Here is a 25,982-nt window from a genome sequence, read left to right as displayed (position 1 = left end):
AAAAAACAGACTATTTCGTAGAGCACTTTAGGTTCACAGCAGAGTTGAACAGAAAGTACAGAGCTCTCATAGCCTGCCCTGCTCCCACGCACGTGTGACCTCTCCCTCTGCCGGCGCCCACAGCAGAGTGGTGCATTTGCTGCAATGGATGAATGGACAGTGGCACATCTTAATCAATCAGAGTCCATGGTTTACATTAAGGTTCACTCTCGGTGCTGTGTGTGATATGGGTTTTGACAAACGTGATGACAGGTATCTACCATTATAATGTCATACAGGATAGTTTTACAGCCCTAAACATCCTCTGTACTCTGTCTATTCATCCTACCCTCCCACCAACCCTGGCATCTACTGATGTTTTTGTTGTCTCCATAGTTTGGCCTTTTCCAGAATGTCATGTAGTTGGAAGCATACAGTATACGGTCATTTCAGATTGGCTTCTTCCATTTAGAAATGTGCATTTAAGGTTTCTCCATGTTTTTTCATGACTTGATAGTTCATTTCTTTTCAGTGCTGATTAATATTCCATTGTTTGGATGTACCACAATTTATCTGTTCACCTACTGAAGGACTTCTTGGTTGCTTTCAAGTTTTGACAATTACGAATAATGCTTCTGTAAACATCTGTGTGCAGGCTTTTGTGTGGAGATAAGTTTTCAGCTCCATTGGGTAAATACCAAGGCGCACCCAGTTGCTGGATTTTATGTTAAGAGCTTGTTTAGTTTCGTAAGAAACTGCCAAACTTTCTTCCTATGTAGCTGTGCCATTTGCGTTTCCACCAGCAGTGAGTGAGAGAGTTCCTGCTCCACGTCCTCGTCAGCATTTGGTGTGGTCTGTGTTCTGGATTTTGGCCCTTCTAGTAGGTATGTGGTGGTGTCTCATTGCCGTTTTAATTCGCAGTTCCCTACTGACGTGGGATGTTGAGCATCTTTCCATATGCTTGTTTGCCATCCGTATATCTTCTTTGATGAGGTGTCGGTTCAGGGCTTTTGCTCACGTTTTAATTGGGTTGTTTTCTTATTGTTGAGTTTCAAGAGTTTTTTGCATATTTTGGATAACAGTTCTTTATCAGATATGTCTTTTGAAAATATTTTCTCCAATTTTCTGGCTTATCTTGACAATCTCTGGACCGTGTCTTTTGCAGAGCAGAAGTTTTCAATTTTAACAAACCCAGTTTATCTGTTATTTCTTTTGTGGATTGTACCTTTGGTGTTTTATCTAAAAAGACATTGCTATGGCCAGGGTCGTCTGGATTTCCTTTTATGTTATATTCTAGGAATTTTATAGTTCTGCATTTTACATTTAGGCCGGCGGTCAATTTTTAGTTAATTTTTGTAAAGAGTGTAAGGTCTGTCTCTGTTTGAGTCATGTTTTTGCATGTGGATGTCAGTTCACCATTTTTTGAAAGCTTTTTCCCATTGTCTTGCTTTTCTCATTTGAAAGGTCAGTCGACTCTATATACGCGGGTCTATTTCTGGGCGCTCTGTTCTATTCCATTTACCTGTTTGTTCTTTCACCAATGTCATGCCATCTTGATTACTGTGGCGTTATAGTGAGTCGTGAAGTCAGGGTAGCCATTCCATTGTTTTTTCCTTCAGTACTGTGTTGGCTATTCTCAGTCTTATGCTTCTCCATATAAACTTTAGAATTAGTTCGTTAATACCCACAACATAATTTGCTGGGTTTTGATTGGGATTTCATTGAATCTCTTGATCAAGTTGGGAAGATCTGAGATTTTGACATTGTTTTTCTATTCATGAACATGGAATAGTCTCTTCGTTTATTTAGTTCTTCTTTGATTTCTTTCATCAGATTTCATCTTGTGCATATTTTATTAGGTTTATACCTAATTATTTCACGTTTGGGGGTGCTCTTGTAAATGCTAATATGTTTTTAATTTCAAATTCCACTTTTTAATTACTGGTGGGTAAATAGGAAGGTGATTAACTTAGGTAACCTTTACCTTATTATAATCACAAGCTCTGGGAGTTGTTTTGTTGATTCTTTCAGATTTTCTACATAGGCAATCATGTCATCTGCGAATAAAAACAATTTTATTCTTCCCAACTGGTATGCATTTTATTTCCTTATAGCGTTAGCTAAAATCTCCAGTTTGGTGTTGGAAAGGAGCGGTGAGAGGGGACAGCCTTGCTTTAGAAGGAAGGTTTCTAGTTTCTCACCGTTAAATATGTTGTTAGGTATGAGGTTTTTTTTGTACATGCTCTTTATCAAGTTGAGGAAATTCTCCTGAATTCCTAGTTTGCTGAGAGTTTTTTTTTTAGATCATGGATGGATTTTAGATTCTGTCAAATGTCTTTTCTGCATGTGTTCATGTGGTCTTTTTTTTTTTTTTGATAGCCTGCTCATATGGATTACACTAATTCATTTTTGAACATTGAACTAGCCTCGTTTATCTGGGATAAACCTCACTTGATTATGATGTATAGTTCTTTTTATACATTGTTAGATTCAATTTGCTAATATTTTGTTGAGGATTTTTGCATCTTTGTTCATGAGAGACAGTGAAAAGACATTTTTATCACTCCATTTTAATTCCGTTTTAGTTTTCTGAAGTGCGATATTCGTTTGTGAGAGTTTAGGGTGAAAGAAACTTTCGTTCATGTTTTGATATATTTTCTCACTTTTGTGAACTATACCTGTGAGTTGTAGAAAGAAACTATATTAAGTTTTCCAAATGTTTTAACATTGCTTCTCAAACGTAAGCCCGGAGTTTTATTGAGATTCGTCGGCCCCTGGACCAAGTTTTGAGTAGCATGCGGTCTTAACAATATTCAGTATAGTGCTTCCTGCTCCTTCTCTAGCCTTCGCAATCTAAGCCTTGATTCTTTCTAGAACAGCATTTATTACCTTCTTGATAAATTGTAGAAACTTTTTATTATGAAAAATTTCAAACATATGTACATATAGAGAGACTAGCAGGATTCTTACATAGCCATCACCCAGCTATCAACACATGTGGCCAACTTTGTTTCATTTATGTTCCTCTCGCTTCCTCCCAGTGGATTATTTTAAAGCAAATTCCAGACACATTATAACACTAAATATTTGAGTATGTGTCTCTTAAGAGAAAAGGACTCTTACAAACATGGATACAATACTGTTAATCACGCCTTAAATTCTTAATAATTTTTAAATATAAAATCAGCGTTCAAATTAATTTTTAACATCTATGTTAATGATTTAATATACACATACACACAGGAATTTGCTGATTGCATCTCCACTGTATGATTTTGTACCTCTATCCCCCATAATTCTTTAAACTGGTAGTTAGAACTAGCAGCTTGATCATATTCAGGTTTGATAACGATTATTATTATCTGGTGCAGATAATTCATAGGTAGTATGGTGTATAGATGTAGGCTAGCTTTCCTTTAAAAATAGATTTTTGATATTGCTTCAGTGTATACGTAATGTAATTCATGACATCAGTCATTTGGTGAGACTTTCCCCTTTTTCAATTGTCTGAATGAAAATGAAAGGTTTTATTTTAATTGACTTACTGTGGTTTCTTTAGTAATCTGTACTGGCGTGTTGAAGAGAAGTCAGAGTGACTTATTAATAATAAAGATTAATATTAATCTTCCTCAGTGATCGACTCCAAAATAAAAAAAATACTTAAGGTATTATATAGTCTAAAATCATGGTGAGTACTCCAGGTTGTCATTTTTCACGCAGATGTAGATGCTAAATTTAGTATATTTTGTTTTGTAAATAACTGACGTAGGTCCCGCTTTACTTGCTCTACTTTTTAGGCACTTTACAGTACTTAATCTAGATATGCTTTGGGAAGATTCCATGTAATCTTCAAGCTAAAATTTGAGCAAAATGTGTGTTAACAAGTTTATCCTTATTTTTTTAAGTTTTCTTGTTTGGATATTGTCAGTAGTCATCTAAGAAGGACTGCTTAGTGAAAAACTCTGGATAATGGGAACAGGTGACTCTGAGCTGCAGTAGGAAAGTATGTTTATTACATAATGTATATAGTACAGACTTTGGTGCCAAAATGTCTGGATTCAAACCCTGCCTCTGCCACTTGAGTAAGCTTTGTGACTTTAGGCAAATCACTCAGCTTCTCAGTTCTCTGTTCCTGTTTTCAGTCATTAAAATTGGAGATAATAATAATACCTGTTTCTTAGGGTTCTGAAGATTAAGTTAGTTAATTTAGATGTATTGTCCTTAGAACAGTGTCTGGCATATAGTAAATGCTAGCATTTCTGCTGTTCTCTTAGTCAGATAAGGCTGGCCCCGGCAAAATTGTGCAATAGACAGAGGTGGCCTAGACATCCGTCCAGCCCTAATGATTGAGCAAGCAGTGCCTGTGGCAGTAGTCTTTGGCGCTCCTTCCCGGGTTACCCTTTGCTAAACTTTTGCCTACTCGTTCTCCCTGTCCCTACAATGAAAACCCAAATCACAAAATCTCCATACCATTTTCCTATTATTCATTACACTAGGAATCAAGAGATCTAATTGAATCACACTATTATTAATAAATAACATTTGTAAGTAACTTGTATTTATAAAATAAGTTTTAATTCAAATCACTATAATGGATTGGGGTATTATGAAAGAGATTTTTGGACAAGACGTAGCTCTGAGTTGATTTTTGCCTTGGAATATTTCATCCATTTGGTCCTGTCTGCTTTTCACATCTTTTTCTTTCTTTATATCAGAACTTGCTGATTATCTAAAAGTTGTAATGTTTGGTAAAAACATGGCCTTTTGTTGGGCAGGTGTACAGTAATGACTCTTGGTTTCTGTGGATACTTAGTTGAGATTAATCTGTTTGGTGTGAACAGAAAATGGATAAGATAAATGAAAGAAATCATTTTGAATGAGGTAGAATGTTTATAGTTCTTGCAAAAGTTGTTTTATTTGTCGACTGCTGGATCGATGTGCACTCTTGAAGATGATCACCCTTGAAGATGATCACCCAGTTTCACGTATGTCTGGGAAAACTTGTCATCTTTCACCTAATTAGGTTGCAAGTGCTCTGAGCATAGGGACAATGCTTTATCTAGTTATATCAATATTTCTGAGTGCATAGTAGACCTTCGGTAACCGTCTTTGGTTGTTACGTGAAATTAGTTTTATTTGGGATGATAATTTGGGGTGCGTGGCTGACCTGCGCTGTCTCTGAAGCTGTGTGAAGGAGCCATGCTAGGATAGGGTCTGCGTAGCTCAAGATGCACGTGCCGTGTCACCCCTCCTTCCTGTATTGCGACTGTCGAGGAACTGAAGCAGTCGAGGAAGTTGAAGTAGAGGAAGTTGGGGGAAGTTACAGGTAAAACCCTTCTATGTGAAGATGTAGGATTCCTCTTGAAATGATTGGAAGACAGGTTAAAAGAAAAACATTAGAATGTAACTTTTATTATAGTTTTTTAAAAAAGCACAGTGTTGACTTTAAAACATAAATTTTCTTTGTTACATTTCAAGGATTTAGGTTCTGTTGGAATGAGGGTAACTGTGCTAGTTGTCTGGGTAATTGCCTCAGTTAAGGCATAGAGGCCATAAGGCAAGGTCACCGTGACAGGTGTTATTTAACTTTGCCATTTTAACTAAATTTACTTTGTCCCACTTGTCCACACAGTCCTGGCGACAGGCCAAAGTCTGCTCAGTTGGTGCAGGCGACGTAGGTAACAGTCCTCTTTGTAGAGAGGGATGCTCAGCACATTTTTGAGACCTGCTGATTCTCGATTACACATAATTTCACGTAGGTTGAGTACTTGCAGAGGATATGTGATGATTGCACACGTCTTTCTACTTCTTTCTGCTGTACACCATGGGTCTTGTAGGTAACCGTGTCGCGAGAGCCTGTGGCAGACACGTTCCTCCTGCGGTCTTGCCCCAAAGCGGGGATCCCATCCTCTAGGATTTCTTTTATTTGCCTGAGATTGCTCAAAAGCTCCATTTCCCTTTCTTTGCCAGGTCACTCCGTGGGGTCTCTTCATGGGGGACTGGTTTCCATTCCATGCCACTAGAATCTCTGAGCCATCACTTTTGAAACCTCAGCTGCCTCGTTGAGAACTGTGGGAGGAGATGGGCTGAAGACAGCACACATCTAACATAACGCACCAGACCTCGCTAGGGAGCGCCGCGCGTGCCGGGCGCTCGCAGACATGGCGCTCGGCGTGTACTTGACGTGATCTGAAAAACTTACTGAGAGACTCGAAACTTGAACTGAGCCTTAAGGGACGGGCAAAATTCACCAGGAGTGTGTCTGCTGTGTTCGTGTTTCTCAGGTGGAGCCTTCGTGTGTGTATCGTGGGGTAGTGGTACAGGCGTGAGTCTGGGGTATGTGTTGTGTTTGGAGTGAGTGTGTGAGGAGCAGATGTGTGTGTGTGTGTGCATGTGACGGGAAGGAGCTGAAAGTTTATGCTATTGCAGAGCTTCAGAAAGAGCACCTTGTTACGAGGAGAATTATCCTGATCGCCGTGAGCCGGATGGATTTAGAAAGGGAAGGTGCTTAGGAGGCCGGTGTAGGCGTTTTGACCTGAAAAGGGTCGATGGCAGGAGTGGGAGGCGAAGAACCGATGGGGCAGAGGCCACTGGGGAGCATCCGTGGGGAGAAGGCAGCATTCAGGAGGATCCTGAGTTTATGCTGGGTGCAGGGGTGTCCTTAGTGGGAACTGGAGAAGTCAGGATGGGGGTTCTGAGAGGAACGTAAGAGGTTTAGTGTAGGGCGCGATAAGCTGTTGGAGCCCTGAAATGAGGTCGGATTTTAGATAGAGGGTTCACCATGGCACCCAGCCAGCTACGGGATCTTGCTCAAGACCAGTTAGTTTTTCTGTCGACTGTCGTGAGGAAGACAGTAATGTAGGAAGGTGCTGAGGAGAAAAGAGGAAGTGACTGCATGGGGTTTTTGGCTTAGAGTTAAGTAGTACTTTTTATTTATATAAATATTACAATTCAGAATTAATTACCTTGTAATATTTTAACAGAACTTGAAAATTCAACATGCTTGGAACATCCTTTCAGTTTTACCTTCGTCCGTATTCCCTAAAGATGCTTTCTGAGCATCTGTAAAATCTCCACAGATGTATATTAAGACTCGTATCAACGATTATATTTATATTAATAGTTATATTACTAACTATGGACTTATTAATAAAGCTAATACAGAACCTTAAAGACTGCTGTAAGTCCTTTCTTTGGATAACTTCTCATCACCTGAAACTGGCAGCTGAGCTGCTCTCAGTTTGTTTCTTAGGGACTTTGTATTTGAGAATGACTTCGCTTCTTCCGTTCACTTAAATAGGGTTTTAGTAGGTGGTCGGGGGAATTTGTAGTAAGCACTTTTACAGTGTTTAGTAATGCTTCACAAATATGGCCTAATTCATTATTAAGCATGACGATATAAAAAATGTGCAATTACTGGCCCCTCCCTTAACCCCAGCCATCGACCCATACATCCATAATACTTGTGCCTTTATTATTGCTTGAACTGGGGATATGTAATTAAAAGCAGTTGTGAATTTAGTACTGGAAAATGGTTGGTATACTGGAGACATCACCCAGTCTGCCTATAGGTAGAGCTTGATGCATAGACGGATTCAGGGACTCTGGTCCATGGTATGGGAACTAACTGCTGGTATTGCATTCGAACCAAGGAATGTTTTTTTTAAGAGTAGCACTTGGGTCTAGTGCCTCTTAAAGAAGGTCCAGGTTATGCAGATTTTATCGTTAACTTTATTCTACTAATTAATTGAAGTTTGATTCATTGGATAGAATTGGAAACGTGTTACATGCAAAATTAGACTTAAATGAAATTTACTTGGGCATATCAATATAAGTTAAAAGAGATTTTGTAACTTTTTCAGTGTGCAATACTAAGAACCTGTTGCTATTAAAAATAATTTTATGTCCTTTTATGACATTTGGAAGAAAAAGTGTACTTAGTGTAAATTTCATCTCAAAACCACGTGGTCGAGCTGTTATCTTTACTCTCACGTTCCATTTACTGATTACTGCAGGTACAAATGGCTCTCTCAGGTAATCCTCTCTGCCGAATTTTAGTTTCGCATTACTAAGAAACAGCATTCTCACAGCCTCCATTCCCCATGGAAAGGGCACTGTATACATCATCATCTAACATAACACACTTATCTTAGAACTCTGAGCTTAGTTTTCATATTTAGTTACCTGGATGTTTGGAAGGGCCAGGCTGTTCACCAGGCACATGATTCTTTATTTTCTGCGGCAAACTTTTTTTTGGGGGAGAGTCAGACATGGACATTTAAATATGTTATACTGGCATGTTAGTTCCATGAAGATTAGCTGAGATAATGTAAGTTCACAAGCTGTTCAGTTGAGCCTACAACCATATCAAAGTAAGGCCTATCAAAGCAAGCATGAGTTTTTGAATGCGAATATTTTTAATGAAATATTGAAATTATTTACGGTAGCCCTCGCTATATTCATTATGTTACTTGTTCTTACCATGATAAGTTTTTACTTGCTCATTTTAATTTCCAAATGAATGAGCAAGTAATTTACTTATATTTCATTCCTGAGAAACTAAAGGGAAGAAACTGCCGAATGAGTGTGAAAACAGCTGTTAAATCTCAATGTTCATTTTAGGGATGCTTATATGATTAGAGTTCCCGGATCTTCAGCATACTTATCTCATTGTGTGTAATCGTGTGCACAGAATAAACTTAAAAGTCTAAGCAAGATAAATATAAATTAGCTGGGTTGGGCAAAAAATGCTCATGCTGAAGGAGAAAAAGGCTTCAAAACTAAATACAAGCAGTGTTTTTTGTTGTTTTTAAATACTTGGTTTACAGCACCTTCAGTAATAACAAGCAATACAGGTAGGAATTGATTTAGATTACCAAGTCATATTAGTGTGCTCATTAGCGCACACTTACACGTTTAAAGTTTTGTAGATAAATGTCTTTCCCATGTCCAGTTTCACTGACCAGCCCATCAGATAGCTAATTTTATTTGCCGTGTTAAATTAAAATTCTAAATATAATAGTTCATTATTAAAAGAAGTGAGTAGGATTAACACAGAGAATTGATTTAAAAAATAGAGAATTGATTAAAATAAAGCCTTTTAAAAAACACTTTTGGATGAAGTAGCAGGCTCAAGTGAAATTCAGTTTCAGTCTCTTCGATGGGAATAAACTACTCATAGTTAGACATTGTATTGCAATGTCTCCTGAGGAAGTCATGATCGGAGCCCCCAGAAAGACTGAATCTTGTCTTTGATCTGTTTTATAAACCATACTTTTATTCTGACCATATGCGAGGTGAAGGTTATAGCATGGAAACTAAAATCTTAGTAAGTGTGAGTTTTCTTTTAGCTATTACATAGTAGCCTTTCTTATAGTGAATCTGTCCTCTTAACAGCTCACACTATAAATGAGTTGAGGACTTGGCAAGCCAGGGACGTAATACCACGCTTACAAAATGAAAGATTGAGCTCCCAGGTTCAGAGAAAATGCCTGAGAAAGAGAGGGGAAGAGCTTCTATTACCTGCCTGGAATTTCTTTCATTTTGCTGGATATAAATAGGTGGCAAGATGACATTAATTTAGTTGAGAAGGGATTTAAGAAAATGGAGAGGCTTTAGTGGCCAGTGTCTAAATTCAGGCCGTTAAAAAAATCATTATTAACTTTCTTTGTAAGTTCGTCATCATTAAATAATAGTCTTCATTGTCATGTGGTGTTAGGAAGTCCAGTGAAGAATCATAGGAAACTTTTAAACATGATTATATTTTTAATGGGAATTGAATTTTGAGTATATGTTAAATATTGACTTTTGAGTATGAATATTCAAAATTATATTGGGGTGGTATGCTAGTAGTTAGCAACATTCCATCGATTTCATTGTCCCAAGTATAGGTGATGTGCAATTTTTATTTTACGCGTTTCAGACAGAAGTAGATTTTGAGGATATAGGCCATCAAGGAATTTTATCTGTTTCACAGGGTCATTTGTGAATTGTAAGAAGTATTCCTTAGCAGCTTTCTTTCCTACCTGTGCTTATTAAGAGCAGTGGATAATTAGCACTTTTAAGCTGCTTTTCTCCATTAGGAGGAATGATAGACTTGACTTTGATCTTCCAAATTCTTTAGTAAGTCAAACATGATACTATATGCCTAGATAGCATGCTAACCTATGTTCATAATTTGAGAATGGTTATATGTTTAAGATACTTGGTTTGTGTTCTTCTCTTTACCTATGAGTCTTTTAACGGTTGATTCCTTTTCTAAATTGATGGTGACGACCTGGCTGAAATGATACATCCCCATTAGCAACTTCCTTCTTACAGCCTCCCTTTATCTCCTGCTTACCCCTTGCATTCAGAAATACAATTTTATCGAATCCCGAAATCTAAGGTTTTTCTTTGGGAATTTATCCCCCGTGTCTACCAAAATCAAAAAACTGAGAATAGGTTAAAATCTTGCATATGTCGTTTGAGAAATTTATAAGTAGAAAGGTACTTTTATTTTGGGGGCATATTTTAGAGGTGGAATTATGTAATTATTGTTTTAATAACCATGTCCTAATTATTTATAGCTTCCTGCCTGACATAACTCACTTCAAGAAGTGCACGATGTCAGAACGTGGAATTAAGTGGGCTTGTGAATATTGTACGTATGAAAACTGGCCATCTGCAATCAAGTGTACTATGTGTCGTGCCCAGAGACCCAGCGGAACAATTATTACAGAAGATCCATTTAAGAGCGGTTCAAGCGATGTGGGTAGAGACTGGGATCCTTCCAGCACCGAAGGAGGAAGCAGTCCTTTGATATGCCCAGACTCCAGTGCAAGACCGAGGGTGAAGTCTTCGTACAGCGTGGAGAACGCGAACAAGTGGTCATGCCACATGTGCACATACTTGAACTGGCCTAGGGCAATCAGATGCACCCAGTGCTTATCCCAGCGTAGGACCAGGAGCCCCACAGAATCTCCTCAGTCCTCAGGGTCTGGCTCAAGGCCGGTTGCTTTTTCTGTTGATCCTTGCGAGGAATACAATGATAGAAATAAACTGAACACAAGGACCCAGCACTGGACCTGTTCTATTTGCACGTACGAAAACTGGGCCAAGGCTAAAAAATGTGTTGTTTGCGATCATCCCAGACCTAATAATATTGAAGCAATAGAGTTGGCAGAGACTGAAGAGGCTTCTTCCATAATAAACGAGCAAGACAGAGCTCGGTGGAGGGGGAGCTGTAGCAGTGGACATAGCCAAAGAAGGTCGCCTCCTGCGACGAAACGAGACTCTGAAATGAAAATGGATTTTCAGAGGATCGAATTGGCTGGTGCCGTTGGCAGCAAGGAGGAACTCGAAGTGGACTTTAAAAAAGTAAAGCAGATTAAAAACAGGATGAAAAAAACCGATTGGCTCTTCCTCAATGCTTGTGTGGGTAAGTTTCTGCATTTTTTTGAATGGGATGGGAAAAGACGTTAAAAGTGACGAGAAAGATACAAGCGGGGTCAGTAGTACTTAGCGTTTAGTTCATTCAGCATGGGAGCGGTGCTCTCAATGTGCGTGCATGAGAATCTCTGTATTTGTGATCTTGTTATGACTTTGTACTAAATTGCCTCCATGTCATTGTATACGTGTTTCTCCATCATTAGGGAGAAACTTTTTAAGTGAACACAGAGTTTTTCACACATCAGTAGTAAAATACATACCTGGAGTTTAAAACTGCTACTCTGTGTGTGCTGTAACAAGATGTGACTGGGGACACCAGCTGCTGCTTCCGAGTGTTTGTAAACACTGCGAGCATCTTGTGACGGTAGAGGCTTTAGTCAGATGTTAAAAATACCACAAAAATGTGTGACTCCAAGAAGTCGAACACACATAATATTGACCTTGAAAATACTGATACTAATTTAACACTAACGTCATGTAGTAAATATTTGCAAACTTTATGAAACTGATTTAGCGAGGCCAACTCATTCTACAGGTTCAATTATGATTTGTGTGTTTTGTGGTTTTGGTTTAGTGCTTTGCTAAAGAAGTTCTGGATATTGGTCCCAGTTTCTGGCTCAGAACTGGGCTTGCTGTAGTTGTTGACCCTGTGTGTTAATTGTTTGTGATGTAATTCACAAAAGTAATTGTTTGACTTTTCTGTATTTTCATCTCTTTGCATTTCGAGTAGATTAGCTGTTTGACGATTTCAGTTACTTGGATGTGGCGCTTACTTTGACATTTAGTTTTGTAAAGGAAGTTTTGAGTGAATACTCAAGTTAAATACCGTGCAGAATAATAGCTAAGCCTTAAACGTGGCTTAGTTGTATATACACATTTTCCCAATATTTCTTTTGTTTTTTACTCCTGAATGTAGCCCCAGGAATATGGAAGACATAACTATATAAATCCGCAAATCCTGAGAGAGGAGTCCTATTTCAAGAAATCTGAGTTTTAAATTTTAGTTTCATCCTGGCCAAAAGGATGTCTCTCAGCAGTGAGCCCCTCTGAGCACGGAACGCAGTGGGCACTTGATGCCTGTTAGCTCCACTTGCGTCCTGAAGGCTGGGCGTGGAAGCACAGAGCTAGTCTCCTGCTCTCTGTGCGGTCCCATTTCATCCCATTTCCCTCCTACCCCAGTTGGGGTAACACTCTTGGTGTTGACTGTCTTCTTTTCATAAGGAGATACAAAATGGTTTTGTTATTTTTTTAATTGAGGCCAGATTCACATAACAGAACTCACCATTTGGAAGTGGCAGTTCAGTGGCGTTTCGTGCACTCACAGTGTAGTGCAGCCACCACCTCTTGTCCGGTTCTGAAGTATTTTCCTCAGCCCTGATGATCTCCGTGCCCATTAAGCAGTCACTCCACATCCCCTCTGGTGACCTTGCATCTCAGTGTGATTGCCTTTTAATTAGCTATGTGCCTTTTGGAACACACTTAAAATCATTTTTGCAGGCAGTAGTGCACTGTGCATGTGTTTACTGCGAGGTGATACTGTAGCACACGTTAAGTTCATGGATAGAAAGGAACTGTGTTGCAGTGGTTCTTAACTTTTCTGGGGTCACAGCATCCTTTAGGAGTCGGAAGTTCATTGTTTCTTCAAGTTCATAGATCTTAGGATGAGAGCCCCTGCCTTGAAATGTTTTCTGTCCTTGAAACAAGGTCGACCAGTCCGTGGTGTCCTTCGTCTTCTCCTGCTGCCTTTTCTTTCTTTCTAGTATCCTCCTCTCGAACAACCATCCCTGTACCGCTTTAGGACTAATACGGGATTTGCTCTTGTTTTATTTACAAACAGTTTGTCATGAAGTCCCTATTCCCACCCACTTCACAGTTTCTAGGTTTTTAGGGCCCAGGATTGATTGTATTTGGTTCACGGTAATGTTAATTCTGTCTTCACTATCAGTAAATATTTCTTACTTTTGAACTGTTGTGCAGAAGATTATGGCTCTGTCTTTATTAGCTGGTCATTTCTTAATCTCTGAAATATGTTAATAACCTTTTTTTACTTGTTCGAATTGTGCTGGGTTAATTCACAGAAGTTCACGTGTACTGAAAATTAACCTTTACTTTCCCTTTTCTGCCTGCCATATATTCTCCAGATTTCATTAGATGTGCTGATGTTAGACATTTAAAAAAATCATCTCAGTACTCTCTTTGGCAGCACATATACTAAAAAAAAATCTCCACAGTATGCACACTAAGTATAAAATGTATGCTGAGTGTAAAACTTAAACTAAGTGTCAAATGTGATACTTTCTTACTTGAAATTGGAAAAAAAACCCTCAATGTCAGGCCAGCTTTGCTGCTGGTAAAATAGGAGTGAGGGAAGGCAGGAGTAAACTAGATCATCTGCATTGTCGAGCAAGGATCTTAACATGACTACTGGGGTCAGTGTCACATCAGTCACATTGTCTTATGTGGTGAGAAGATGTTGGGGACAGAAGTGGAATCTGGGGGCGGGAGCCAAGATGGTCAAGGCAGAGGTGTGAATTTAGATGCACGTTATCTCTGGAATGTTCGCAGTTTGGTGCCAGGGATTTTCTGGGAGGCCATGTCAGCGCTGACCGGAGCCCGCCTGTCACGGGGTAGCGGACAGTGTCCTTAGAGAGCAGCGCCACCTGACACGCCACTTTAGTTCCGTTAGCGCATCGAGTCAGTTGCTCTTTAAAAGGGTATTTACATTTGCGACCCAAGTTGATCCCTTGAAAAGATGCAGGGTCAGGTAAGAAACCCAGGTTAAATTTGTGTAACTGCTCTTTGCATTCCTGAACCCTAGACTCACATATCCAGCTGCCTACACAGCATCTTCCCCTAAATACCTAACACAGGTGCTCCTTGGCTTAATGACGGGGTTTTGTCCTGATGAAAAAAATCCCCTCGTAAGTTGCAAAATACTGTAAGTCAGAATGCACTTTGCACACCCGCCCTGCTGGACGCCGTGGCCCGGCCTGCTTCAGGCGGGCTCGGAGCGCCTCCGCGGCCTGTGGCCGGGCAGCCGCCCTGTCATCGCAATAGCAGTTGCCTTTCTCCTTCTCCGACCAGAAGCAGGAGATACAGATGGGCTTTTTGTAGACGTGATGGGATGCGGAAAAAGAAAACACAAAACGCAAACAACGCTGGCGACGCAGCGCACGCACGGCAGCGTCCGGCAGGCTCGCGGGGCTGCCAGCGTCGCGGGAGGGTGCCACGCCGCATGTCGCCAGCTGGGGGGAGAGCCACGTTCGACCTGCGGTTTCTACTGAATTTGTATTGCTTTCGCAGCGCCGTAAGGCCAAAAAATCGTAAGTCAAACCGTCATAAGTCAGGACTGTCAGTAGTAAAACTCCCTTCAGCTCCGTGAGGCTAAAACAACTGGTTTCTCCCTCAAACCTTTTCTCTCACGGGCTCCCCTCTCGGACAGTGGCAGGTTCATTCTTCCAGTTGCTGTGCAAAAGCCTTGGTCATCCTTGAGTTTTCTCTTTTATGCCCCATTCCTATTTGTCAGAAAATCTCACTGGCTTTACCTTCACAATGTATTTCGCATCTGACTGCTTCTCACCGCCCTGGTGCAAACCGTGCCCCCGTCTGTGTCCTCGCCCTCCTGTGCAGTCCGTGCTGCACATGGGGGTTACTCTTTGAAAACTGCTCAGAGCCCTCCCAGTTGATTGCCTGTGTCCCTCAAAGTAAAAGCCACAGTCCCTTGGCCCTCTCCAGGCTCCGGCCCGCACCCCTTTGCCCCATGCGTAGTGTCCGTCTCTGATCCCGTCCCTTGCTCCCAGCCTGCTGTATCTCTGCAGCCCCGTGCCCGCCTTTCTTCCGTGTAAGCCTCGAGCCGTTGCCTCCTCCTCTGCCTGGATCGCTCTGTTCCCTGCTTGTAGGATCAGCTTATTTGCTTCCTGAAGCTCTTTGCTCAAATGGTGCCTTCCTGGGAGGCGTCCCTGACTGCCGCATCGAAATTCCAGTCCTGTCCTACGCCCGCGTCCCTCAGTCCTGTCTCCACAACACACATCGCCTTCTGATGATACACTGAATCGCCTTGCTATTTGTTTCTCTCTTCCTTAGCAGCTTAAGCTTCCTGAGGTCCAGGAGTTTGTCTCTTTGGCTCACAACTGTATCCTGGTACCTGAGACAGTGCCTGATAACATAGCAGGCATTCAAACATTCGTTAAGTCAGTCAGCGAGTACACCTTCGTGGAAACTGGGATCTGGACAAATCGACCTTCACCTTTCTTCTCTCCTAAGGGCTGGGTTCTCCCTTCCTAGCCTTCTAAAGTCGTCTTCACCTTCATCTTCTGCAGACTCCCTGCGTCTCGACCCAGCGGGAGCCAACTTGACTTCTCGCTGTCAGGATAAGACAGAGTAAGTAGGTACGATAGGGTCTTATTGCAAAGAGTAGAGAGGCCTCAGTTTTTTTCCTTGTTATTTTTTTAGGCGAGGCGATCCTTGGTTGACCTCACAGATTGCAAGGACCTTGTCAGCTTACATTACAATCCCTTATTTTTTATTTATTTTTTAAAAAATTTTTTATGCCTACAGCACCTGCTCTTCCTGGGTGGTCTCCCATCCAAGTACTAACCAGGCCCGACCTTGCTTAGCTTCCGAGATCAGACGAGATTGGGCTTGTTCAGGGTGACGTGGCCGTAGATGAGGCTCAGTTTTTCACCAGGCAGTCTATGGATATGAAAAGTCTGAAGTTATATTTCTTTACCTTTAATCTCTCTATCTTCCTGCCTTCACTGGTGAATATTTGATAATCTGATGAATATATGATATAAAGAAAAAGTCATTTTGTTTGTTTACTGAACCTAAAGTCCTAAATGAAAAGTTTTACTTGGACAATTTTTGTTCAGCTGTCATTAGACTTATTGCTTCCCATTTGGCATTTTGCCTCATGTCTGAAACAACAGCTGCATCTTTCTCACCTTAGCTCGTCCGGCGATGCTGTTGAGGAAGATGGGACGGATTCGAGACTGTGGGAGAGGCGGGTGTGACCGCGTAGGGGAAGAAAACCAGGCTTGTATAACGCGTACATGTTGAAAAAATTAGTTAATTAAAAAAAATTTTCAATTACAGTGACATACAATAGTATTAGTTTCAGGTGTACGACATAGTGATTAGACATTTATATATCTTACAAAGTGATCACCCCGTGAAACTGGCATTTTATGCTGAAAATGTTCAGTTGTCTCACATCGGTGGCAAATTCAGAAAAATTTAACTGTCAGCTCTCCTGCAGTAGGGAGGGGTTGAGGCCCCTCAAGAGGCTAGGTCACTCTTAGGTGTGGCCGTGCCATCTTTTCTGGTCGGAGATGGTAGAAGTATTTGTAAGGGGAAACTCACCGTGCGCGTGTCTCCTGCACTCCCAGCACTGCTGGACACCAGGTGTGTGTGGCGTGGGTGGGGTGGGTGGGGGGAGGGGGCAGTTTCCCAAACCAAGCAGTTCTCGTTCTCACTACTCCACCTGGGTGCCCTGCAGTTTACCTCAGGCGTGACACTGTCTACCTGGACACAGCATCAGATCCCACAGATTAAGGGTTCAGTTCCACAGAACCCCCTCCTCCACTCCGCTTCAGATGCCAGTTGGAAGTCGGGATTACCTGTGCTGCTCATCTACCGGATGAAAATCACACAAGTCCCACAAGTCCCACCTTGGGTTCGGTTAATTCGCTAGCATGACTCGGAGGACTCAGGGGGACATTTTACTGGCTGTATTACTGTTTATGATAAAAGGATATGCAAGGGACAGCCAGATGGAAGGAGCAGCACAGGGCAAGGGAGGGGCGTGGTGTGTCCCATGCCCTGTCTTGACCGCCACTGTCCCAGCGCCTGCATGCGCCCCCCAGCCCAGAACCTCAAACCCCACAGCTCTCCAGACCCCAAGAGATGTATATGGAGGCTCAGTTACCAGGATGATCAATTAAATCGTTGGAGTAGTCGATTGAGTCAGTCTCCGGCCCCTCCTCCAGGAGGTAGGGGTGGGATTGAAAGTTCCCTCTAATCACCCCTCCCATCTTTAAGGGCTTTTTACAAGTCACCTCATTAACATAAACTCAGAACTGGTCGAAAGGGGCTTGTTATAGGAATAACAAAAAACACCCACTTCACCTTTATCTGGAGCTATTTCAGTAACTAGGAGCAAAACGAAATATAACAAAAGATGACTCTTAATAGGAAATTTCAGGGTGTAAGGAGCTATGTGCCAGAAGCAGTGGATGAAGACCAGATACGTATTTCTTACTGTAAATCACAGTATACAGTGTTTTTTCCACTCAATGTGGTTCAAAAGAGTGCTGTTACTGGAACTTCTGTTAATGTTTACATAGTGAATATTAATGTTTTCAGTCCTGCCTTTTTTTCCAAATCAGGTAGATAAATATACCTGTAGGAAGCTGATTGCTGTGTCCCAAGATCATCTGTCACTTGCTACTATTAATAGCCAGCATTCTTTAGTTAGGTCGCACTGTTCGAACTTGATTTTTAGTGTGGCATTTCTGTACCGTTTAGTCTGTTTGTTCTGCTGGTGTTTGCCTGTTTCTCAGTTGGGATACGACAGCTCTTTGCACTGTCAAGTTTTCCATCTTTAGAACTTTCTCTGCCCTGCGGCATGGCTTTGGGTATTCATCCCTTCAGAGTCAGTAGCAGATCGATGTTGTAATATTTAAGTTTTGGAGATCATCTTTGGGTGTTTAGAGAGCAGGCTGATGAAATTGTTCACTGTTTTAATTTAAGTTGTTGCTATTTTTTGTGTTGGATTTATTCCAGGATGTTAATGTTTTGTTTGATTCTGAACTTGATTTTGTACTGATACCAGCCTGAATGTTCTGATACTCTTCTGAGTTGGTGCCCTTTGTTCCTTAAATAAGTTGCTTTACCTATGAATGAAGGCAGAGCCCAGAGGAAAAGGTCTTGGGTCTTAGACATTTAAAACCAGGAGATTTCAAAATTTAATGTTATTTAAAAAATAACGCTAAAAAATGATTGGAGTTAAAATAGTCTTTTAAAAGCTTTAAATAGAATCCAAAGTGTATGCAGACTCCTGCAGCAAGTCTTTGGCCCTGCACCCATAAAAGGAAGGCAGAGTGCTAGGCTGCTGGCTGGCAACGCTTCGTGTGTCCCTGGTTAACTGTATGTGACCCTGTGATACTCTCACGGGGTGGGGGGGGGGTAGTGGAAGCAACTCTGGTGTCTTTTCGCTCTGTGCAGGTTCTTGCTTGTGAATCTCCTTCCTGTTCAAGGTAGTTAATGTTACAGATAATGGAATTAACTTTTAGCACCGTGAATGGAGTAGTCTCTTCGGATGGTTTTTGTTTTCTAAGGATTTCCTTTTGTGATTTTTGGAACTCGGGATATAAAATGACATTTTATGTCATTTTCGCTAAGTGAGTTGTGATAATTCTCAGCAATTGAAAGGCTTCTAATCTGGGGAATGCAACACATTTTCTTTCCCCTGGCCAATTCAGTCAGGCTTTTGAAAGTGCTTCCTGCCACCTGGGATCAAATAGACGCTTCCAGGAGCGAGTGTGTTAGGCAAATGGACGGCAGTGGCAGAGATGGAAGGCTGGCGCTGTTTTCTGGGTGCCTTTAGTCTGTCTGAGACGTAATTCCTGGCTTTTAGAAATACAGGCCTGCCAACTAATAATGCGCCTCCTTATGCTGAGAAAGAGAATGTGAGTATGTCTGGTGATTCCTGATTACATGATACTGACTTTTGAATATGTATCATTGGTTTAGTAAAGGCTTTCATTTTTGAAAAGCACCATATTAAATGAACACATTGAATTATGAAATCCAAACATCATTTAAGTATAAAAACATGTTTATACTCCAGAGGACTTTACTGTTTACCATAAAATAACTAATTTTAAACATTTATTGAACTCTACACATGGCTAAAAAGTCCAGCAGTATAGATAGAAGAGTTTATAAAGAAAAGCAATAGTTTTTTTTCTCTTCTCCACCTCCAAGCTTGCTGTGCAGAGACAGCCACTTTTTCCCCATCGGCCTTTTATTCTGAGAAATTTCAAAACCTGTAGAAAATTTACGAGTGTGATACATCGAACACCACATGCCTTTGACCTAGATTTTACAGTTGTTAGTACTTTGCCACATTTGCTCTCTCCCTCTCTCCAGCTGTCTCTGTTTGTCTGTCTTTGTGAGTTCTTCTTGAACTATCTGAGAATTAGCTGCAGATGTCATGACATTTTGCCTCTAAGTACTTCAGCATGTACTAAAAACAGACATTTCCTCTGGTATAACCATACAATAGAATTATCTAGAAAAATTTAACATTCAAAGTCCATATTTATTATACCAATAGTTTCACTAATAGCTATTGGTCCAGTCGCCTTCAGTCAAGGATTATTCCTGTTGTATTAGTTGTTTCTTCCCTTTAGTCTCCTCTAATCTAAACAGTGCCTCAGGTGGCTTTTGTTTATTTTAAACTTTCACATGAACATTTTTAGAGTCCAGGCCGTTTATCTATAGAATGACCTTCAATTTGGTTATGATTACATAACATTTAAACATTTATCTTTTTATGAGGAGGAAGGAACACTACCTTATATAGGTAGGTGATATTATTTGAACAGCATTTCTAATATCTCTGAATAATGTCCTTGTGTCTTTTTTAAAAATGTAATTGTGGTAAAGTGTAACAGAATTTGCCATCTTAACCATTTTTAAGTGCGCAGCGCAGTGGCATGAAGCCCCTTCACGGTGTTGTGCAGCTGTAACCACTGTCCCTCTCCAGAACCTCATCTTGCAGAACTGAAACTCTGTACCCACTGGCACTAGCTCCCCGTTCCCCATTTCCCCTTTCCTCACCCTTGACAGTCACCATTCTACTTCATATGATATTCTTTTGTGACTGGCTCATTTCATTTAGTGTCTTTCAGTTTCATTCATGTTGTAGAACGTGCCATAATTCCCCTTTTAAGACTGAATAATATTTGCTGTACGTGGGGGCAGCAGAATTTTCCACCCCAAAGTATGCCCCTTTTTTGAGATACTGATAATCTTAAGCTTAATTTTAAGAAACAAAAGACTCAGGAAGAACTTGTGACCTGCCCCTAAATGCCTAAAAGAATTTAGATAGAGGATCTGTTCCAGGAAGGGAGCTGTCATTGTAGATAATTGTAGGTTAATGTGAACTAGTGTGCGACAGTGCTATGGGGAGTCCCCTCCCGGCACATTGTCCAGGTTCCTGATGTCTCGAACAAAGAAGTGGGCGAGACACCGCAATACAGTAGGGAAGAAAAGTTTTATTAGAAGAGAAAGTACACTCCCAAACGTGGAAGCGGCTGAGCAAGAGAAACGTGGCTCGAAAGGCCCGGTGACAAAGCCTTCGGGGTTTTTATTCCTATTTGCTGTGGCTGGTCACTTTTCTTGGGGGTGGGGGGTGTCCTTGATTGACAGTTAAGATTGACAGGACTCAGTGATTCATCATTTGCATTCTGCACATGTTCGTTCTCAGAATTCAGTCTATTATAATGATATTAATGAACTTCCAGGCATATACATCATATTATAATGATAGTATAATGAGGCTCCGGTGAGTTGAAGGTCGTTGGAGTCTTCATTGCACAGGTGCGGGTGACTGGCTAAAACTAGTACCCAATTTTCTGCCTACTTGTTTCCTGGTATGAGTTACTTTTAGCCCAGAAATGCCTTCTGGCTTGCTTAATTGTGGGCGGGCTGGGGCGGACCCTTCCTAGTATAGGATGACCTCAGTGTCTTTGCAGGCAGACCCCAGACCCCTATCTAATTTTCCTGCCTAACTCTTTTCTAAGAGTCATGAACCCCCTTATTGTTAGTGTGGATGTTGAGGGACGGGAGGTCTCTTCTGCATCTGCTTCTTGCTGAGAAGGGTCATGGTCCCTGCCTACAGGGGTTTCATGGAGCTCTTTCCCTTTCTGCCTCAGTCAGGGCGGGGTCTTGGGTCTCTTGTTGAAGAGCTGTCTCAGACTCTAGACAAGGAAAAGAAGATAGAAACTTGTTGAAATCATATATTTATTAATTTCTATTATTGATTTGCCTACTAAGCTAGTAAAGGAAAACAGACTTGGTTAATATATTTCTTAAAGAATTAAAAACACCTTTGGCCTAAAGTCCCCTCTCCTCTCAGACTCTAAGGGCCCTGCCTGGCCTAGGGCCTCTCCCACCTGACTTAGATGATCCTTATCAAAAGCCAGAGGACCGGAGTTACCAGTTTCAGGGTCATTATCTGGATTTGGGGGAGAGGGCCTTTTCCCAAACAAAGGAGAGAGGAAAACTTAACTAGGTTTACTAAAAAAAATATTAAGAACTGTGCAAGAGATGTCCCATATCATTTCCTGCTAAAAGATTAAGAATTTTACAGGTGGTGTCCCATATCAATAGGGAGGAACAAGCAAGGCCCTTTTGATTAAAAGTCCTCTGTGTCCCATTTTTAAAGATGGCCCAGCAAACATTTGTTTATGAGACATTTGCTTTTTCCATCTTCCTCCCCTTTGTAGTCCCAAGCCACAGCCCTCCAGTCTCAGCTCAAGATGGCCTTAACTGCCTGGCTCTTCCTCCTGTCACATACCCTTATGGAGCTCTTGTGCGTACATACATATTAAATTTGGTCATTCTCCTGTTAATCTGTCATGTTAGTTTGATTATTAGACCAGCCAGAAGAACTAAGAGGGAAACCTGGAGGATTTCCCCACCCCCACATACATGTGTATCACATTTTGTTTATCTATTAATATATTGATGGATGTATCATTATTTCTTGTTTCATCAAATTTAGACATTGTTACTGACTTCCTGTAACAGTACGTGAGCGTTTATTTCATTTTTAAATAATAAAAGCGGAGCATACTCATTGTAAACTATTTCAGATAAGAAAAGCTATGAAAAAGTAAAAATAGTTTGTAGTATCATTGTCTAGAGGAAATGTTATCTTTGTGTATTTTCAGTTTTTTCACATTTTTATGTAATTGATATTGTACATTTTTTGTTGAGCTTTACATTTTGAATTAAAATGCTTTCATCTTGGGTCTACGACCATGCCACCTTGTACAAGCCTGATCCCATCTGATCTCGGAAGCTAAGCAGGGTCAGGCTTTGTTAGTACTTGGATGGGAGACCACCTAGGAAGACCAGGTGCTGTAGACGTAAAAACTAAAAATAAATAAAAAAATAAGGGATTGTAAGGGATTGACAAGGTCCTGGCAATCTGTGAGGTCAACCAAGGAGTGCCTCGCCTGAAAAAATAAAAAGATGAAGTAAAATAAAATAAAATGCTTTCACCTTTTGCAAATGAGTGTGTAACCTGGCATTGACTTATTGTACTTAAAGTTAACCTATTCATTATTGTTAGCCTTTGGGTTATTTGAAAATTTTTTATTCTCTTAGTCTTTTGATGACCAAAATTGTCAGCATTTCTAACGATTTTCTTAGGTTTCCGGAAATGGGATCATAGGGTGAAATGGTACAGATGTGTTACAGGCAGTTTTTGCATGTTGGCAACGTGGTGCCTGGAAGGACCGTTCAGTCACGCCCCGTCATCCATGTGAGCATCTGAGTGGCTGTCCCTTTGCCGACGTCTACAGGGAGGCATGCTCTCTCATTTAGTCATTTGTATTTTTTTATGTGAATTGTTGATTTATGTCTTGTCCATTTTCTTTTGTGATTTTATCAAGTTATATGAAGTCTATAAATTATAGATAATACGTATATTAAAAATATATACCAGTCATATTTATTTGTTGAAAATTTTCTTTCCCTTTTTTGTTTGGTGAAGACATTTATACTAATAACATTTTATTTTTGTTGTGTTAACACAGTTTTTTGATTTAGACTAAGGATTAAATTAGTTTTCTGAAAAATTGAATATTTATTAAATTCTTTCCCCATTGTTGTGGGTGTTTCTATTATACATAACAATGATTTGATATCATTTGTTCTGAGGTTCTTTATTTTGATTTTTTTTAACACCAGTATCACACATTTACTTAAGTAATTATGACTTTATTAGATATTTAAAAACCTGATAAGACAAACGACCATCCTGCTCCACCCACCCATTGTTTTTAAAAATTTTTAGTTTTTACCTTTTGTATTTGTCTATCCCAGCATTCATTTATGCATCCAGATAGCCACTGGAGTGTGCTCCCCAGGCACCGTGGCATAAGTCAAATGGCTCTGTGGGAGGAAGCATGCAGGGGCAGGAGGGAAAGAAAGAAAGGAAATGTAACACAGTGTGATAAGTTCAGCAGAGGAAGGGGAGGGTACTAGGGGAGTGCGGACCCTAATCTCACTTGGAGATTTGCAGAGGGCTTTCAGGAAGAAGTGACATCTAAGCCAAAACCTTAGGAGAGGGAATAGTGTGTCAGAGGGAATTGCACGTGCTAAGACCCCAGAGTCAGGAGGGGGAGTGTGGAGGGGAAGCTGCGGGGTAGTGCGGGACTTTCAAAGCCTGTTTCTCTGGTTAAGGAGTTTGCCTCTTCGTGTGAGGGCAGTGGTAAACGGATGGAAGGGGACTGCCTTCCTCAGGTTTGTGGTTTAGGAGGCTCCCTCTGGTCGCAGCATGGACACTAGTTTGGGAGGGGATAGCTGTGTAGGAAAGCACGCCATTTAGGAGGAAGTGACTGCGATCCAGGTGAGAGAGCACATGCGGTCTTGACCCACGGGAGAGGCAACGGATGTGTTTGAGAGAGACTGAAAGGGCAGGATGGGCCCAGCTTGAAAGAATTGATATTGGCCTTAAGAAATAGCCGGGCTTTTGGCTCGGACCCTTTGGTTGGACAGCAGTATCATTTTCCCAAACACAGGAGATGGTGAAGTTCAGTTTTAGACGAGATTGATGTCTAATGGGTTTTGTTAGATGATGCATGGGCCCGAAACTTTTGGGGAAAATCTACCACTCAGCTTATTTGGATACTTGGGGGCCATGAATTTACTGTGCAGCCTTCTCTTACACTGGTAAATTATAGGGACTTTCTTGTTTTGTGCTTAAACCTGGGGAACTTCATCGAGGCGGACTAAGTAACTTTTTACCTTCTCTTCCAGTTCGATGATTCTGTCTTAATTCTATCAATATTTTGAGAGCTTTTCCTTTTCTCTTCCCTCCCCCTGGCCCATTTTAAAAATGTTCATTTACCCTCTTGTTTTCTCACTTGGAAAAGAGAGTGTGTTAAACTATTCTGTTCCTCCAGGCCTACCTAAAATAGTATAATTCTAAAAATCTAAAGTTTGGTTTCAGATTCTGCCTGGATAACTTGGCAGTATAGCAGAAGAAATTTTTATTTGAAGTCAGAGTAGTTTTTGGGACTCGGTGTCAGTGGTGGGTGTGGTTCTGACATACGCTGTTTTATATGACGAGAACCCTGTGTTTTTAAGAACTGTAACGTCCCCCTCCGATGACTCTCTCAGCCATATTTTCAGTGCCCTTTGTGGTTTGGACTCACATTCATCTTTAACCTGTTAACTTTGGTCTTCATCTCTGGTCACCTTACCAAAGACAACTTTGTGACAGGTGCCGCTACATCCTTGCATGGAACTTTCCCCAGCCCTTCTTCCTGCGGGGGAGACCTTCCTTAGGAAGGTATCTATCAATTCAGGTGTTTTTTCATAACTTTGGAAATTGTATTTCCACAGCAGTTGGGTTCTTAACAGTCTGATCGAAGATGTAAGGAGGAATAATCTCCAAAATACAAACTGCGTTTGACACAGTTTGTCATGATTAATAATAGAACATTTAAAGGCCTTAATTAGAGACTATTTTGACTTCCCTATTGTTGAATCTTATTTTTCTAAAGAGGATGTTTTCATAATGGAGTGAATTGAAGCATGTCTTGATATAGTATGGATTAGGTTAAATTTAAGGATTTATTACCAGTTGAGATTTTTCTCTCTCTTGGGTTTTTAACAAGGTTATTGTTCGCTAGTACTATCCTAAGAATAGAAATGGTAGGTTTTAACTTGCCCTAAGTTATTATATGAAAAGTCCATCTAGAGGTGATTTGTTTGTTCTGCTCAAACTATTTTTGGATTGCCGCGACGCTTGTGCCTACTTGAAGATACACTTAAAAATATTGAGGTCATTTCATTTAAAAAGCAGCTCATATTTGAGTATTGAGAGAGATTGCTGTGACTGTCTAAACTAAGTTCACGATCAAACTGTGTAGCCTGATGGTTAGAAGGTAGAAAAGGTGTCTGGGTGGTAGTTTCCTTTCTAATAGGCCAGATGGCTAAATGAATTAGGCTCTGGGTAGAGGAGAGCTTACCTAGACGCTGCAGCCAGCCGCGGCTGCCTCTCTCTGCTGACCGTGGTAACGGGCGTTCTGAACATTACCACTTAAAACTAACTTTTCTCTTTAAGGGCTCCTGAAATTGTGCCAGCTGACTCCAAGTCCACCCTGACCCCACAGCATAAAGCATGCTGTGATGTCACAGCTACCATAGAACTCCAGGGTAGTGTTGAGCTGGCCCACGTGGGCTCAGGTAAGTCCTGGCTTCTTTTTTACCATTTGGCATTCTTTTCAAAGTTAGTTACCATCACGATTTTATGTCACAAAAGAAAATAA

The 25,982-nt window shown here is 40.8% G+C and overlaps 1 protein-coding gene and 2 pseudogenes across 2 annotated transcripts in view; 2 read left to right on the top strand and 1 right to left on the bottom strand.

The window, feature by feature from the left end:
• Nucleotides 1-25,982, top strand: part of ZRANB1 (zinc finger RANBP2-type containing 1) — a 61,857-nt gene that overhangs the window by 8,649 nt on the left and 27,226 nt on the right. For both annotated transcript variants that reach the window (XR_005647224.1, XM_039836017.1), the window contains exon 2: nt 10,548-11,398. Coding sequence is in view for 1 of the 2 variants with exons in the window: in XM_039836017.1 (XP_039691951.1) it covers nt 10,585-11,398 (814 nt within the window). In the remaining variant the exon portion in view is untranslated. The remainder of the gene's footprint in view (nt 1-10,547; nt 11,399-25,982) is intronic.
• Nucleotides 15,958-16,076, bottom strand: LOC120581763 (uncharacterized; annotated as a pseudogene).
• LOC120581727 (uncharacterized) lies at nt 22,451-22,569 on the top strand (annotated as a pseudogene).

Source organism: Pteropus medius, unplaced genomic scaffold, assembly GCF_902729225.1.
Source record: "Pteropus medius unplaced genomic scaffold, Ma_sr-lr_union100, whole genome shotgun sequence".
Lineage (NCBI taxonomy): Eukaryota > Metazoa > Chordata > Mammalia > Chiroptera > Pteropodidae > Pteropus > Pteropus medius.
The sequence above is the reverse complement of the archived record's forward strand: the minus strand, read 5'-3'. Positions and strand labels throughout refer to the sequence as shown.